Source organism: Mobula hypostoma, chromosome 8 (assembly GCF_963921235.1).
Source record: "Mobula hypostoma chromosome 8, sMobHyp1.1, whole genome shotgun sequence".
Classification (NCBI taxonomy): domain Eukaryota; kingdom Metazoa; phylum Chordata; class Chondrichthyes; order Myliobatiformes; family Myliobatidae; genus Mobula; species Mobula hypostoma.
The window spans coordinates 128,281,030-128,296,855 of NC_086104.1; the positions used below are offsets into that span (position 1 = coordinate 128,281,030).

General features: G+C 43.4%; 1 protein-coding gene across 8 annotated transcripts in view; it reads right to left on the minus strand.

The window, feature by feature from the left end:
* The window catches only part of LOC134350928 (dematin-like), a 71,727-nt gene that overhangs the window by 8,361 nt on the left and 47,540 nt on the right, over window positions 1–15,826 (minus strand). For all 8 annotated transcript variants that reach the window (XM_063056783.1, XM_063056782.1, XM_063056779.1 and 5 more), the window contains 3 exons: window positions 13,123–13,170; window positions 7,540–7,689; window positions 3,428–3,546 (listed from right to left, as the gene is read on the minus strand). In XM_063056783.1, the coding sequence (XP_062912853.1) occupies window positions 3,428–3,546; window positions 7,540–7,689; window positions 13,123–13,170 (317 nt within the window). The remainder of the gene's footprint in view (window positions 1–3,427; window positions 3,547–7,539; window positions 7,690–13,122; window positions 13,171–15,826) is intronic.

The window sequence follows — 15,826 nt, forward strand, 5'->3', positions numbered from 1 at the left end:
GAAAACTGCGGTGTATTCATTCAGATCCTCCGAGTCCTTGAACACTGCCCAGTTTATCAACTCAAATCAATCCAGTAGTCATTCCTCTGACTCCCACAACCACCTTTTTTTTTGTCTTTATCTCTGGAGCCTTGCTCTTTAGCCTCCGTTGTATACAGGTAGGAGAAGGGCAGCCAAGTTAGATTATGAAGACACGCAGTCCTCTTTTATTGTCATTTAGTAATGCATGCATTAAAAATGATACAATATTTCCTCCGGTGTGATATCACAAAACACAGGACAGACCAAGACTGAAAAAACTGACAAAACCACATAATTATAACATATAGTTACAACAGTGCAACAATACCATAACTTGATGAAGAACAGTCCATGGCACAGTAAAAGTTCAAAGTCTCTCAAATGTCCCACATCTCACGCAGACCGGAGAAGGTAGAAAAACTCTCCCTGCCATGCCCGACCACAATCCATCTCTGAGTCATCCGAAAACTTTGAGCCTCCGAATCAGCTCTCTGACACCAAGTACTGAGCGTCATCACTGTCCGAACGATTCGACCTCAATCTCGGTCGCCAACAGCAGGCAAAGCTGGGGATTTTGAGGCCTACCCTCCAGAAGATTCCCGACCATGCAGTAACGACAGCAGCGAATGAGCGTTTCAGAAGTTTCTCCAGATGTTCCTCTGTGCTTTCACATCCCTCTCCATCAAATCAGAAATGTCCACGGCCCCTATTTAACGGATACAATATCATTTTTCACTGGAGGGCTGTGCACACGTGGTGCGCTGCTTTCTCTCCTCCTGCCATCAATCTCCCGAAATGCAGTCTAGGCAAGGAACAAAAGGCATTCCTAATTGTAGTATAGCAGTGATCGAGTGTGTTGGGACCCCTGGTGCTGCAGGTTATATGCTGATGATAATTGGGCAGAGGTTTCTTCGGACAAGCCTGACTGAAATCCCTGAGTATGATTTGAAATGCTTTGGGATGTGCTGTTTCTAGTTTGGTGAAGGCAGTATTCAATACCCCAAGTGCCTGATTAACGTCTGCTTTTGGCAATATGTAAACTGTGGTCAGGATCACAAAGAGAACTCTGTTGATAAGTAGGATGGTCGGCATTTAATCATTAGATGTTCCAGGTCGGGAGAACAAGAGTGCAACAAAACTGGCACGCCCGAGCACCACAACGAGTTTATCATGAAACACAGACTCCTACCTTTCCCCTCTCTGAATTAGCAGTCTGGTCCATCCTGTGTATTGAGAGGCCTTCCGGTCTTACCAACATCTCCAGCGTATCTGGAGTGAGCCATGTATCCGTGAAATACAGAATACAGCAATTCCTCATTTCCCTCCGATACAGCAACCTTGCCCTTAGGTCTCCAATCTTGTTAGCAAATGTACAGTTGCTAGAGAACAAGATGCTGGGTAGAAGAACTTTCATTTCTTGACATTTCAGTCAGCCTTGGAATCCTCCCCTTCTCCCTCTCTCCCTTTCTCCCTTATATACCTTTGTCCGCTTAAACCTATGGATGTACTTTCGAGGACTCTTCACCTCATGTTCTCAATATTTATTAATTATGCATTTATTTCTTTTTCTCTTTTGTATTTGCACATTTTGTTGCTCTTTGCATATTAGTTGTTTGTCCATTCTGTTGGGTGTGCTCTTTTTACTCATGCTATTACGTTTCTTGGATTAACTGAGTATGCAATGGTCTCAGGGTTGTATATTGTGACACGTGTATTTTGATAAGAGAATTTACTTTTAACTTTAAATTTTAAAGGTGCTGTACCTGCATGCTTGACAGTCAAATCCGACGAGTCCTTCAGAAGACTGTGAAATCACTAGTTCACTAAGATGGTTCAAAAGTACAGTGAAGAGAAATCACAGGCTGCAGATTACAATGAGAGTAATTCAGAAGTATATGTAGAAGTTTTGTAAGCAGGCTGCAACACATCACCATGAATGTGAGAGACAAGAGAGATCTTTGTATCCTCTCTAACCACATAAGGTTCCAGAGGAGTGAAGAGTAGCCAATGTTGTTCCTTCATTTAAGAAGGGAAATTGGGATAATCCAGGGAATTATATACTAGTATATTAGTTTCAGGGAAGCTACTGGAAAGATTTCTTAGTATAGGACTTACGTGTGTTTGGAAAGAATGAATATTTGGAAAAAATTAGGGAGAGTTAGTAATTGTGGGGGAAGTTGTATCTTACTATCTCGATTGAATCTTTTTTAACAAAGTAATGAAGATGATCAATGAAGGTCACTCATGGGAAGCTCATGCAGTAGATTATAAAGCATGGGATACATAGTCACTTAGTAGTTGAACTCAGTATTGGCTTGGCCATCAAGGGTCGTGGTGGATGGGACTTATTTTGGCTGGAAGTCCATGGCAGTGTTCTGCCAGGATCTATATTGGGAACTAATAATGAATTGGATGAAAACATAGATGGTCTGGTTTGTAAGTTTACAAAATTTGCTGAAGTTGTGGAGAGTGAAGAAGTTTGTCAAATTATACAGCTGGATACAGATTAGTGACAGTTCTGGTCACAGAAACAGCAGATGGAATTTAATCAATCAAAAGGCAGGCTATTATTTAAATGAAGAACTGAGCTGAGTACAGTGTGATGGGAGGAATTTGTGGGATGAAACAGCAAATTTGGAGGCAGGAGCAGCAAGTCACTAGGAAAGCATATGGCACATTGGCCTTTGCAGCAAGGGAGTTGGGAATTTAGAAATAAAAAATGATTTTAACATTGAACAGCTTTGGTACTAGTGACCTGCAGCATGGTTTACAGTTTTGGATCCCTTATTTAAGAACTGAAAAGAGGCAGTACATATTAGAGGACTATCCTACAACAGACAACTAAAAATGTTCCATCTGTCTTCCTAAGAGCTTGAAAGATCAGTGGTAATGAACCATGAAGCAGGGATGATGGGGAGATGTTAAGATGTTTCCACAAGACAGAGACAGTATTGAATGTGGAGTTGCATTTACAAGGAACAATCAGTGACAACTGAATTATGTGAGAATCTCTTCTCACAGAAGGCAGTGAAGCTCTGGAACATTTTACTCTGCAAGGTGGTGAAGCTGGATCATTGCAGGTACTTATAGTAGAGAGAGATAACTATTTGAGATCTCAGGGGATTGACTGCTATCGGAAATAGCACAGAGGGGAAACAAGAACGGGGGCAGTTGTGCCACTAATAGATGGAATGGTGGGCCAGCCTTGAGGGCTGAGTAGCATTCTCTAGCCCTGGTTTTCCTTGTGAATCCCAATACCAGAACTAGAGTGAGAAGGTCTTTTCTTCCCAGCAAGCCACGATGGGCTGAAAAAAAAAGGTCTCCTTCTTTGTCATACATTTTCTTTGATTCTAAAGAACATTCCTCTGAAACATGTAACAATGGCTGGTTCCAAACACTTGCTCACCTTGTTCAGCTCCTTCCTCTGAATCTCCCGCAGTTTTTTCATTTCATCAGTTTCATCGTCTTCCTCCTCGTCATCCTCTTCGTCGGCTTTTGACGCAATCCTTCTCCTCCACTCTTTCTCTGGAAGGAATGACATCAACTTGCCATTAACGAGCAGGCGTGCTATCTGGAGTCTTCAGGCCAGACGCAATGAGGAAAATGCTGTCTGCCTCACACAGCTCCCCGGTTCCACACCCAGCTGCCTTCTCTGAAACTTAGAGTTATGATCAACCCCGACCGTTGACTGCGTTTTTCTCTCTCCACGGCTGCTAATTGACTCATTGAGTATTTCTATCAGGTTCTGTTTTTATTTTGTCTGAAATTATGGGCATGAGGAACACACATGCTGACCACGGGATTACAGTTACTGCTGTGTGGAAACTGTCTGCAGGAAGGTTGTGACAAGGGTATGCTGAAGTAGATGGAGAGGGGAATGAAGTGTAGGTCTATCACTTGGTCCAAAATCTGAATATGTGAACTTCTGTCCTAGGTAAGGAGCCTAGGAAGTACATTCTGCCCAAATTGACAGGCCTGTACTTTAGCAAGAGCTCCGAGAGAGAAGGGCATTTGCTTTCTTTGTAGTTATGATGTTCACCAGTGCTCCACAGCCCTCCAGCAGTTTCCTCCTGAACACTAATGGGGGTTTGAACTAGAACAGTAGAGCACAGGAACAGGCCACTCGGCCCACAATGTTGTGCTGAATCAGCTAAAAAGCAAATCAAAAACACCCAAACACTAATCCCTCCTACCTACAAAAATGTCCATATCTCTCCAGGCCAGACCCTTCCTTACATCCATGTGCTAATCAAATTACTATAAATTGCACATTTCGATGGAGACATAACATAAAGATTTTTACTCTTCGTGTATGTGAAGGATATAAGTAATAAAGTCAATTCAATTCAATGCGCCTATCCAAATGTCTCTTAAAAGCCTCTCATGTATTTGTCTCTACCACCATGTCAGGCAATGCATACCAGGCATCCACAACTCTGAGTAAAAAAACTTACCCCTCACATCCACCTTGAACCTACTCCCTCTCAACTTCAATCTATCTTGAACCTACTCACTCTCACCCTCTGGTATGAGACATTTCAACCCTGGGAAACAGATACTCTCTGTCCACCCTGTCTATGCTTCTCATAACCTTGTATACCTCTACCAGATCTCCCCTCAGCCTCCGACACTCAGCGAAAACAATGCAAGTTTATCCAGCCTCTCATGATAGCACATGCCTTCTAAACCAGGCAGCGCCCTGGTAAACCACTTCTGCACCCTCTCCAAAGCCTCGACGTCCTTCCTACAGTGGGGCGACCAGAACTGTATGCAATTCTCCAGAGGTGGTCTAACCAGTTTTACAAAGTTGCAACATAGCCTCCTGACTTCTTAACCACTATATCAACCTGTGTAGCCACTTTCAAGGAGCTATGAACTTGGATCTCAAGATCTCTCTGCTCAGCAACACTGATAAGGATCTTCCCTTTAACAATGTACTGTTTCCTTGCATTTACGCTACTGAGGTTCAACACCTCACATTTATCTGGGTTAAGCTCCATCTGCCATTTTTCTGCCCACATCTACAACTGATCTATATCATGCTATGTTCTTTGCCAGTCTTCTACACTGTCCACAACTTCACCAATTTTGGTATCATCTGCAAATTTACTAACCCATCCATCTACATTTTCATCCAAGTCATTTATATACATCACAAACAGCAGAGGTACTAGTGAGGCCGCACCTGGAATAGTGTGTGCAGTTCTGGTCTCCATACTTGAGGAAGGATATACTGGCTTTGGGGGCAGTGCAGAGGAGGTTCACCAGGTTGATTCCAGGGATGAAGGGGTTAACCTATGACGAGAGATTGAGTCGCCTGGGACTATACTCTCTGGAATTAAGAAGAATGAGAGGGGATCTTATAGAAACACACAAAATTTTGAAAAAGCTAGATAAGATAGAAGTAGGAAAATTGTTTCCATTGGTAGGTGAGACTAGAACTAGGGGACATTGCCTCAAGATTCAGGGGAGAAGATTTAGGACGGAGATGAGAAGAAACCGTTTTTCCCAGAGAGTGGTGAATCTGTGGAATTCTCTGCCCGGGGAAGCAGTTGAGGCTTCTTCACTAAATATATTTAAGATACAGTTAGGTAGGTTTTTACATAGTAAGGGAATTAAAGGTTATGGAGAAAAGGCAGGTAGATGGAGCTGAGTTTACGGACCGATCAGCCATGATCTTATTGAATGGTGGGGCAGGTTCGATGGGCCAGATGGCCTACTCCTGCACCTATTTCTTATGTAATGTAGGTCCCAACAGAGATCACTGCGGAACTCCACTAGTTACAGACCTCCAGCTTGAATAAGTCCCTTTATTCACTACACTCCGTCTCCTACACGCAAGCCAGTTCTGAATCCAAACAGTCAATTTGCCACAGATCCCACGCATCTTAATCTTCTGGATTAACCTCCCATGAGGGACTTTGTCAAATGCCTCACTAAAATCCATACAGATAACAACCACTGCCCTACCCTCATCAATCTCTCTTGTCACCTTGTCAAAAAACTCAATCAAGTTTATAAGGCACCTCTTGCCACGCACAAAGCCACGCTGTCTCTCCCTAATAGGCCATGGGTTTCCAAATGCTCATCTATCCTGTCCCTAAGAATGTTCTCCAGCAATTTCCCTACAACTAATGTGAGAGTCACCGGTATATTGTTCCCAAGATTTTTCCTTGTTCCCTTCTCAAACAGAGGTACAACATTAGTCACTCTGTCAGTCCTCTGGGACCAAGCTTGTGGCTAGAGAGGACACAAAGATACTGGTCAAGGGCCCAGCAACCTGGTCTCTTGCCTCCTTCAATAATCTGGGGTAAATCCCACTGGGCCCTGATGACATCCACCTTAATACTCCTTAGGAACAAAACACTTTCTCCTTCCTGACCTCTAACTGCCCTAACATAATTAAACACTCAGCACTGATCTCCTGATCCTCCATATCCTTTTCTTGGTAAATAATGAAGCAAGGTACTCATTAAGTACCTCATTCACATTCTCTGTATCCAAGCATATGTTCCCCCTTTATCCTTGAGCAGTCCCATGCTTTCCCTAGTTATCCTCTTACGCTTGATGTACATATAGAATGCCTTGGAATTCACCTTAGTCCTATCTGCCAAGGACTTTTCATGGCCCTTCTTGGCTTTGCTAATTCCCTACTTTAGTTCTTTTCTAATTTCTTTATCTTGCTCACGCGCTTCGTTTGATCCTGACTTCCAAAGCTTTACATACTTTTCCTTTTCCTTCTTGACTAAATCCGCCTCTTGTTGGACTGTCCTCTTGTTGCTGAGGGGAAAAGCCACAAGGGAGCCTGTACTGACTTCTTAATCCCTTTACCTCTCCTGGTAGTCACTCGTCTACTCTGGTTGTGACCACCTCTTCAAAAGTCTTGCCTATAATATCTTCAGCCTCCCAAATGATCCTGAGTACAGCCAACTCCAGCCCCAGCTCCTTGACCATTCTGGTACCATTCGGCCATTCACATCCTGGTCTAGCTCTGTGTGATGGGGGAAGGGGGGTGGCAGCTTTCTTTGGCCTTTGATTGTATCCATGGAAACTCCACCTTAATAGTTGGTGGGGAGCTGAGGGTAATACTCCTCTCTCTGACCTGGGCAGTTGGGCAGTGGGAGTAACCTCCCTGAACAACCTCATAGTAAAATGAATGAGAGGGACAATAGGGCAGTGAGGACCATTCCCAAGTGAAAGGCTACACTTGGTTTCAGCAACTGAGGGTGCACAAGATGAGGGGTGGACAAAATGGGAGGAGATGCCTTGGTACAACTTCCTCGTAAAACACCACTGACTGCTGTAAGAGTGTGCATACGTGCGTGCATGTGTACGTGTATGCGTTGGTGTGTACGAGCACATATCAGTGCCTGTGTGTGACAGAAACATGAGACACCCCTCGCAAAGATGCCGGGATGAAACCTGCAAGTAGCAGCATCTGTGCAGAACACTGTCAGCAGGGGCCGAGAGAAGTGGAAGCTCAGTGAAGAAGACTGGTGAGTGCAGTGGCTACCTTACCCACGACCGCGAGCGACGGAGGGCACGGCCAGTACTCTGTCTCGATCTTGGCTGGAGCGTTGGGATCGGGAGGCTGAGCAGCTGGGAACTTTGACGATTCAATGATGATATCCTCAATATATTTGCTCTGTGGAAGCGCAGGTAACGGCTCTGCAGCAAGAAAACAAAACAGCCGATGGAATGAGTCCAACAGCACGCACTACACTGGTGGAACAGGTCACTGACAGCAGGAAGAGAGAGGGTATCGGATAATACTCAGGTGAACTTCCAAACCGAATGAAGGTGGGTGAAGGGAAGTGAAAAGAATTTTGTGTTCATTTTGGAAGGTTATTGTAGGGCAATGTAATGGGTGACAGATGACACACATTGTTCATAATAGAAACGGTTCTACATAATTCACAAACAGTCATTGAATTGGTGTGTTTATTTTAAGAGACGATGTCTAACACAATTACGTCGTAATGGAAGAGCTGTGGCTCTCGCATGTCTTAGTCACAAAGTCCTACAATGTACTCAGTGCTCCACTGTCTCAGTAGAATTCTAGGCTGAGCAGGACTTGTATCATTGGCTGCACTAGTATCTGTAGCTGTAGCAGTGGTGGGGGCACCGAGTGTGAGAGTCAGACAGCAATACAGCAAGGACAAGGGTCCTTCAGCTCAACCAGTCCATGCCAGCCACAGTACTTACTCCAGTTCTTCTGCCGCACTCTCAGTATTAAAGGGCTGTTTGTTGTCTATCCTCAGTGTAACTCCTCCATCATTTCCCTTGCCCTTCCTTCCCCAGAACTGTTTCCTCAGTTCATCCCCTACTGGTTTATGTTCACTTAGACCTCAATCTTTGTTTTCATATGCTTAACAGGAATTCAAAATGTCTGCTTTTGTGTTCATGATAGCTTGCCCCCTGAGCTTATTTCCTCCCTTTTGTCCTCCGTCACTGGATTCTGAACTGACCCCAAACTTTGGCTCCAATGCTGACTCCTGTTCCTTTCAAATGAGTTCCTTGGTCATCCATGGCTGCCGCATCCCACCCCTCATATCCGCCCCCCCAAAGAAGGTTTCCTCTTCACTCATGCCCATCATGCTGTGTGGTTAGGTAGCTCCAAAGCCTGTCACTGTTTGCCAACTGCCACTCCCTCTAATCTGTCTGCCCGACCCACTCAAGACAACTCTTCCCTCGTTCACTGCAATTCCCTTTATTTAAAATAAACACGGGAGTTTTTGAACCAAATTTCTCTCTCTCAAAAATCAGCTCAGAAATCCACCTTCCTATGATCACTGCCACCCAGGTGGTCTTTTATCTGCCTCATTATCCATTCTCAAATGTGGTACAACTTGACCCTTCGTTAGCTTTTTTGCAAGCATGTCCTGGTGGACCAGAACTGTACATGATACTCCTGGTGCACTATCACCAGGGCCCTGGTTAAACTCAATACAAAACCTCAGATAGTGACGTCCCGGTTGCTTGCTGTACCTTCCTGCTGACCCTATACAAGGCCACCCAGACGCCCCTGAGTACCAACTATTTCCAATTACTCACCAGTTATAAAATGACTTTCCTTCTTTTATTTTCTAACAGAATGGATGACCTGATAGTTCCACATCATTCCACACTGGACAGAAACAGGCCCTTCAGTTCACCAGGCCCATGCTAACCAATTCTTGGTGCACAGACCCTGAGCAATTGGGATTTCTGAACAATGGGATTGTAGATTATCAGAGGTTTACTGTCATGGGTTACGCTAGTCACCTTCCATCCTGCTGAACTTTGAAAGGTGAATTCACCATCTCCACCTGAAGCTCATTCAAGGCCTTGGGATAACATTCACCAAGTCTTCACCTGTCAGGAACAATAACTCCTCCAATACTGCCTTTCACTGAATGCAATTTGTTTTAGCTCCACTTTCACTCTAGACCTGGTGGCTTCTTTCATGTAGACACACAAAATAAAATTACAGTACAGGTCGACCTTCACTAATCTGGCACCACTGGGACCTGAGGAATACCGGATTAGTGAAAATGCTGAATTACAGAAGGATCACATTAAACATAATCAGTGCTAGATTATCGAAGGAACCGGATTACAGGTAGTCGGATTACTGAAGGTCGACTGTATAAAAGGAATTAAGGGGAAAAAATGGGTCTTTTAAATCATTACTTTACACCTATGGTTACAGTGCAGAGAAAGGGCAGCTTACTGGTTAAGCCAATTAAACATTTTTGAACAGGAATGGTTATCTTCTCCCTCCACCTTTTTATTCTGGCTTTCGACCCCATTCCTTTTCAGCTCTGATGAAGGGTCTCAGCCCAAAACATTGACTGCTCACTTCCCCCCATAGGTGCTGCCCAACCTGCTGAGTTCTGCCAGGTGTGTGTGTGTGTGTGTGTGTGTGTGTGTGTGTGTGTGTGTGTGTGTGTGTGAGAGAGAGAGAGAGAGAGAGAGAGAGAGAGAGAGAGAAAGAGAGAGAGAGAGAAACATTAAAAGTAACTCTGCAAATAAAGAAAAGGAAAAGAAGGAAAACGGAATAATAGATTACTTGGTAAGCATTTGTTGTTAAATGAGAGTTGATTGTTAAGAACAGAACTTCCATCAGTAGGAGAGTCCAGAATCCAAGGGTACAGCCTCAGAATAGAGGGATGCCCCTTTAGAACTGAGCTGAGGAGGAATTTCTTCAGTCACAGGGAGGTGAATCTGTGGAATCTGTTGCCACAGAATGTTGTGGCAGCCAAGCTATTGAGTGTATTAAAGGCATAGATTAATAGGTTCTTGATAGGTAAGCAGGTTACGTGGAACAGGCAAGGGAATGAGGTTTTAAAAATATCATCTATGGTTGAACGGTGGAACAGAATTAAGTGGCCTTATACTGCTCTTATATCTTGTGGTTTTAAGGAGTGAGTAAACAGCTTGATCTATTGCAATATACCTCGTTAGGGGTTAGGTTACACCAGGCAGTTCTACGAGGAGATACAAGGAGTTCCCACAAAGTAAAAGGGTAAGACTGCCAAATCTGGACCCCTGGTTTGCAAGAGTCATCAGACCACATGCAGCAGAGATCTTGGTATAGAAATAGAAAAATTAGGAAAACAATGAGGGTATGAAAAGAAACTTTTTTTAAAATCCGAAATATTTTATGTACAAAAGAACAAAAGGGCAACAGAGGAACTGGGGCTAATAGATGGTGACATGTGCAGACATTCTGAATGAAGTTCTACGAGTTTTCATAAAAGAAGCTGTGGTTAAAGCAAATTAAATATCCAATGAGAGAGCAAAGTAAAAGTGGCAGTATTAAAAAAAGAATAAATCTCCAGCAACACATACAACATGTTGGAGAAATTCAGCAGGTTTGGCAGGATCTAAGGAAATGAATAAACAGTCAATGTTTTGGGCCAATATCTTTCTTCAGGACTGGAAAGGAAAGGGGAAGATGCCAGAATAAAAAGGTGGCGGGAGGGGAAGGAGGACGAGCTGGAAGTTGTCAGGTGAAACCAGATGGGTAAAGGGCTGGAGAGGAAGGAATCTGAAAGGGGAGGAGAGTGGACCATAGGAGACGGGGGGGGGGAGGGGGGGAGGTCAGGACCCAAGGGGAGGTTGATACACTGGTGAGAAGAGGTAAGAGGCCAGTGTGGGGAATAGAAGAAGGGGAAGGATTTTTTTGCCAGTAAGGGAAATCGATATTCATGTCATCAGCCTAGATGAAATATATCTGGGATTTAGGGGAGGGAACTGGAGCAGCTCTGCCCAGTTTTTCAATTTCCTTTTGCTGCAAGAGTAATGTCAGAGGATAAGAGGACTGGTTAATGTGCCACCATGTGTAAAATGGAAGGCAGGGACATACAAATTAATTACTAGCTAGTTCGTTACATGACAATAATAAGCTAATAACTTGAAGCCTTTCCAAGGGAACATAATTTAGAAAGGAACAGATTAAGTATCTGCAAGTATATATTTGTTAAGGGAAGGTTATATTTGGCCAATTTTACTGAATTCCTTAAGGGGATAGGATTTAATTTCTGTCAAGAGTAGTAGTGGAGACAAATACATTGGATCATCATTGGAAGGAAAAAAATTTCAGGGCAATGGAACTAGCTGGATTGACTTGCACAAATCTGGCACAGTCTTGATGGGCCAAATGGCCTACTCCCATGCTGTAACCACACTATAACTGTGTGGTCTCCACACAGGAAGGACAACACGATGAATCCAGTGAACAGTTATAATAACGTACGCTTCTACAAGCATTTGATAATGCCCCTCATGGGAGATGTTTGGTTAAAAATGAAGCAGATGAAATCTCCGAGCCAAGCGGTGATGAATCACAATGGTGAGCCACTGAAATTTGTTAGATAAATTTAACACTTCCATGTTTCCACAGATACAAACAGATTATGGTTTGCAGTGCAGATGGAAATATTAAAAAGAGGCATCAATGGATAAAGGGGATGGTCAGATCCATGGGAAATGGCCACTCAGTTAGGGGTCCATGTGCACGTGCACACACATGATCAAAGCCTGGTTAGTCCTCATGTGGATCGTTGTGCTCACTTCTGGGCACTACACCTCCGATATGAGACCTTAAACCTTGGAAAGATTATGGTACTTATTGACTGGAATAATGCCTGGGCTCATTGAGGGAGAGAGATGACACAGGTTTGGTAAGCTTAGGACATCACTTAACTAAAGCCCAATGATATAAACAGAGCATATCGGGATGGCAGACAGAAATTGTCTTTGTTGGCTGAGTTCAGGAGGTCTCAGAAATAGGGGGAAATTACCCTGAAAGGGCATTTCACAGGAAGGTTTCAAAACAATTGTATCAGGAAAAGGGGGGAAGAAATGTTTTAACTCACCAAGTTGAGGTTGGGTCTGGTACTTACTTTAAATTAGGTTTACTGAAAGATATTAAGGGTGCTTGTGTATAAATGAGACACAGACCAGCAATGACCACACGGAAGGCGACAACAGGCTCAAGGGACTGAAACCCTCACCTCCTGAACTGATCAGATACATTCAGGGGAATATGAATATACACATATATAGCTAGCACAGGTTCCTCTGATGATATACTTGATGCCGTACAGGACACACCACAATTACCCATTTCATTGCACCAAAGTGGACACAAAGGGATGCTCTGGTAGAAAATATGTGCAACGAGTTCAGCACCAACAGCAAGAGCCCAATATTTGAAGTATAGACTATGTTTTGAATTATTCATATACATGCTGTCACAAGACAGGTTGTCTGAAGATTTCTGTGGGTCAAAGGGACAGACTGTGATTTGATGAGTTTCAGGGAAAGAGTGCCAGAGTGGGGAAGAAACATTTTGTAGCTCTGAGCCCAGTATCCCAGCGCGAGGGCAGTTACAGTAAATTTATGGAGAACGATTGTGGGCGCCAACCTGACATGATTTCGAACCCTGTTCATTGCAGCTGGTGGGACAGCCCAGCCATGGTGAAAGCTCTCAGTAGTAAGGTGTTCCAGCAAGGGCGAAAGTTTGACGTGGTTGCACTGGATGGTGAGGGCGTGGGGCACAATAGTAACAAAAACAGCAAATGAGAAGTTAGTGTGAAACAAAAGAGAGATTACCGTTCTGTTTGTAGATCGGCCGCTTTCTGTACATGTTGGTGCCGATATCTGGAACAAATCAGAGCAGGAACAAGTGAAGGCATCAAACTTGCTGCTAGAAGCTCACTCCCTCTGCTCAGTCACACATTCCATCAATTCCCCCAGAGTTACATAAACCATGCAGGAATACTGAGGCATCTTCAACGCAACTGATGAGGATAATGGTGAAGGAGGCAAACTACTTATTTTAGAAGTTTTGCATAGATTTGACATGTCACCAAAATCTCTGACAAACTTCTATAGATGCACAGTGGAGATTATTCCAACTCACTGCATCATGGCCTGGAATGGAAACACCAATGGTCAGGAATGGAAAAGACCACAGAAAATGGTGGGTACAGCCCAGTCCATCACAGACAAAGCTCTCCCCACCATTGAGCACATTTACATGGAGGACTGCCACAAGAGAGCAGCATCCATCATCAAGGACCCCCACCATCCAGGCCACGTCCTCTTCTCACTGCTACCAGTGGGCAGAGGGCACAGAAGCCTTAGATTTCACACCATCAGGTTCAGGAACAGTTTTACCCTACAATCACCAGGCTCCTGAACCAGCGTGGATAATTTTACTCACCACAACTCTGAGCTAACTCTACAACCTACAGACTCATTTTCAAGGAATTGCTACAACTCATTCTCAGTGTTATTTTTACTTGCAAAGTTTGTCTTTTGCACAGTCTTTGTTCACAAACAGATTTCCGTAAAGTTCTGTTGTATTTCTTTTTTCCCTGTATATGCCTGCAAGCAATTGAATCTCAAGGTAGTATATGATAGTATTTATATGGTGACTCTGTGGAATTCACAGCATTCATGAAAACCAATTTTCCCCGGGATCAATAAAGTATGACTATGACTATGACATACAGTGGTGTGATGATGGCTAAGTCATTGGGTTTATTTAATACAGAAGTTGCTAGGTTCTTGATTAAAAAGGGTGTCAAAAGTTACAGGGAGAAGACAAGAAAATGGGGTTGGGAGCAAAAATTAATCAGCCATGATTGAATGATGGAACAGACTTGATGGGCCAAATGGCCCAATTCTGCTCCAAAGTCTTCTGGTCTTCACACAAGTACCAACTGTGTCAGCTCACCATCGCCATCTCTTGGCCAATTTAAGGAATGGTAATGAATGCTAACAATTGCAAATGAAACAAGCACGGTAAAATGCATTTGGGAATTTGGTGATGGATTATTAGATATTCTGAAGTATTGGATGTTATTCCATGAATGTTCCATCATATATATATAATTATTTTTTCCTTTTAAGTGTCGTACGGTATGTTATTAACCTTTTCAGTGAATTCTTAGTTTAACTTTAAAGGAAGCACAGGAACTAGGTCCACACTAGGTGGATGGGGAACTCAGGGATATCACCGAGAATCAGTGGAGTCTTTTAGAATGCATCATTCTGGGCAGCCACACCTTTTATTTCATTCCTCTCTTACAACAGAGCCAGATGCAGAAACATCTGGATTTCCAAATACAAGGGTAATGGGCCAGAGTTTTACTGTATTCTGGAGAAAATATGATGGAACTAATTCTAAGTTTGACAGCCGATGCTGCAGGGGCATCTGCACCAGACTTTGAGGCGAGTGGTTCCAGGTTCAAATCCAGCTAGCAACTCGGCCTCGTTAAAAAAAAACAGACAAATGCTAAAGAAATAGCAAGGTTGCTGCCCGATGCACCACAACGAGAGGAACAACATTTCTAAATTAGAAATAAAGCTAACACAACAGCAGTTTCAGCTCTTATTCAGTCTCATGGTACCCAGCAGGATTCTAACACAGGACAGAAACTGTGTACACAAGGCGTTGGAGCCTTTGAGGTGGTGCACCAGTACCTCCCGCTCTAGGACAAAAAGTTAAATAAAGACAACATTTTCCTTCTCATATAAATTTTGTAGCATCATGTAACAATTCTCCTGTGACCCAAATAATATTTATATAAAATCACTGAAATAGTTCATGTTGTGTTATTGGTGTTTATGGAACTTTGGGTTGTTATGCTTCCTAATGGCCACACCTTAATGAACAATGATTTCAAAGTTCAAGGTTCAAATTTCAAAGGATGAACTTTGAACTTATGTGAACCTTTAATGCAACAGCGTTCCAAGAGCCTCCACGGTGCATACCAAATAAAATGTGACATTAAATCACATGAAATAGTGGTGGAACAAAGCCCATAAGCCTGATCAGTGGTGGGTTTTCAGGATGTCTTAATGGAGTAAAGAGAAGTAGCAAGACGTTTAGGAAGGATATTCTGGTGCTCAGGCCTTGAGAGCCCAAGGACTGGTTGACACTAAAATCAGGTTAAACAAGGTGCCACAATTTAAAGTAATGCATCAAAAGCAGACCCTTCATCCCCGAGGATATGCATTTCCATCCAATAGTAACAGTTGCGGAATTTCTTTAGCCAGAGGGTGGTGAATCTGTGGAATTCACTGCCACAGATGCCTGTGGAGGTCAAGTCATTAAGCAGAGGTTGACAGGTTCTTGATTAGCAAGGCTGTCAAAAGTTACAGGGGGAAGGCAGGAGAACGGGGCTGAAAGGGAAAATAAATCAGCCATGATCGAATGGCAGAGCAGACTCGATGGGCTAAATGGTCAAAATTGCTCCTATGTCTTATGGCTGACTGTTAACCTCAGTTGCATTATGCAATGAAGATC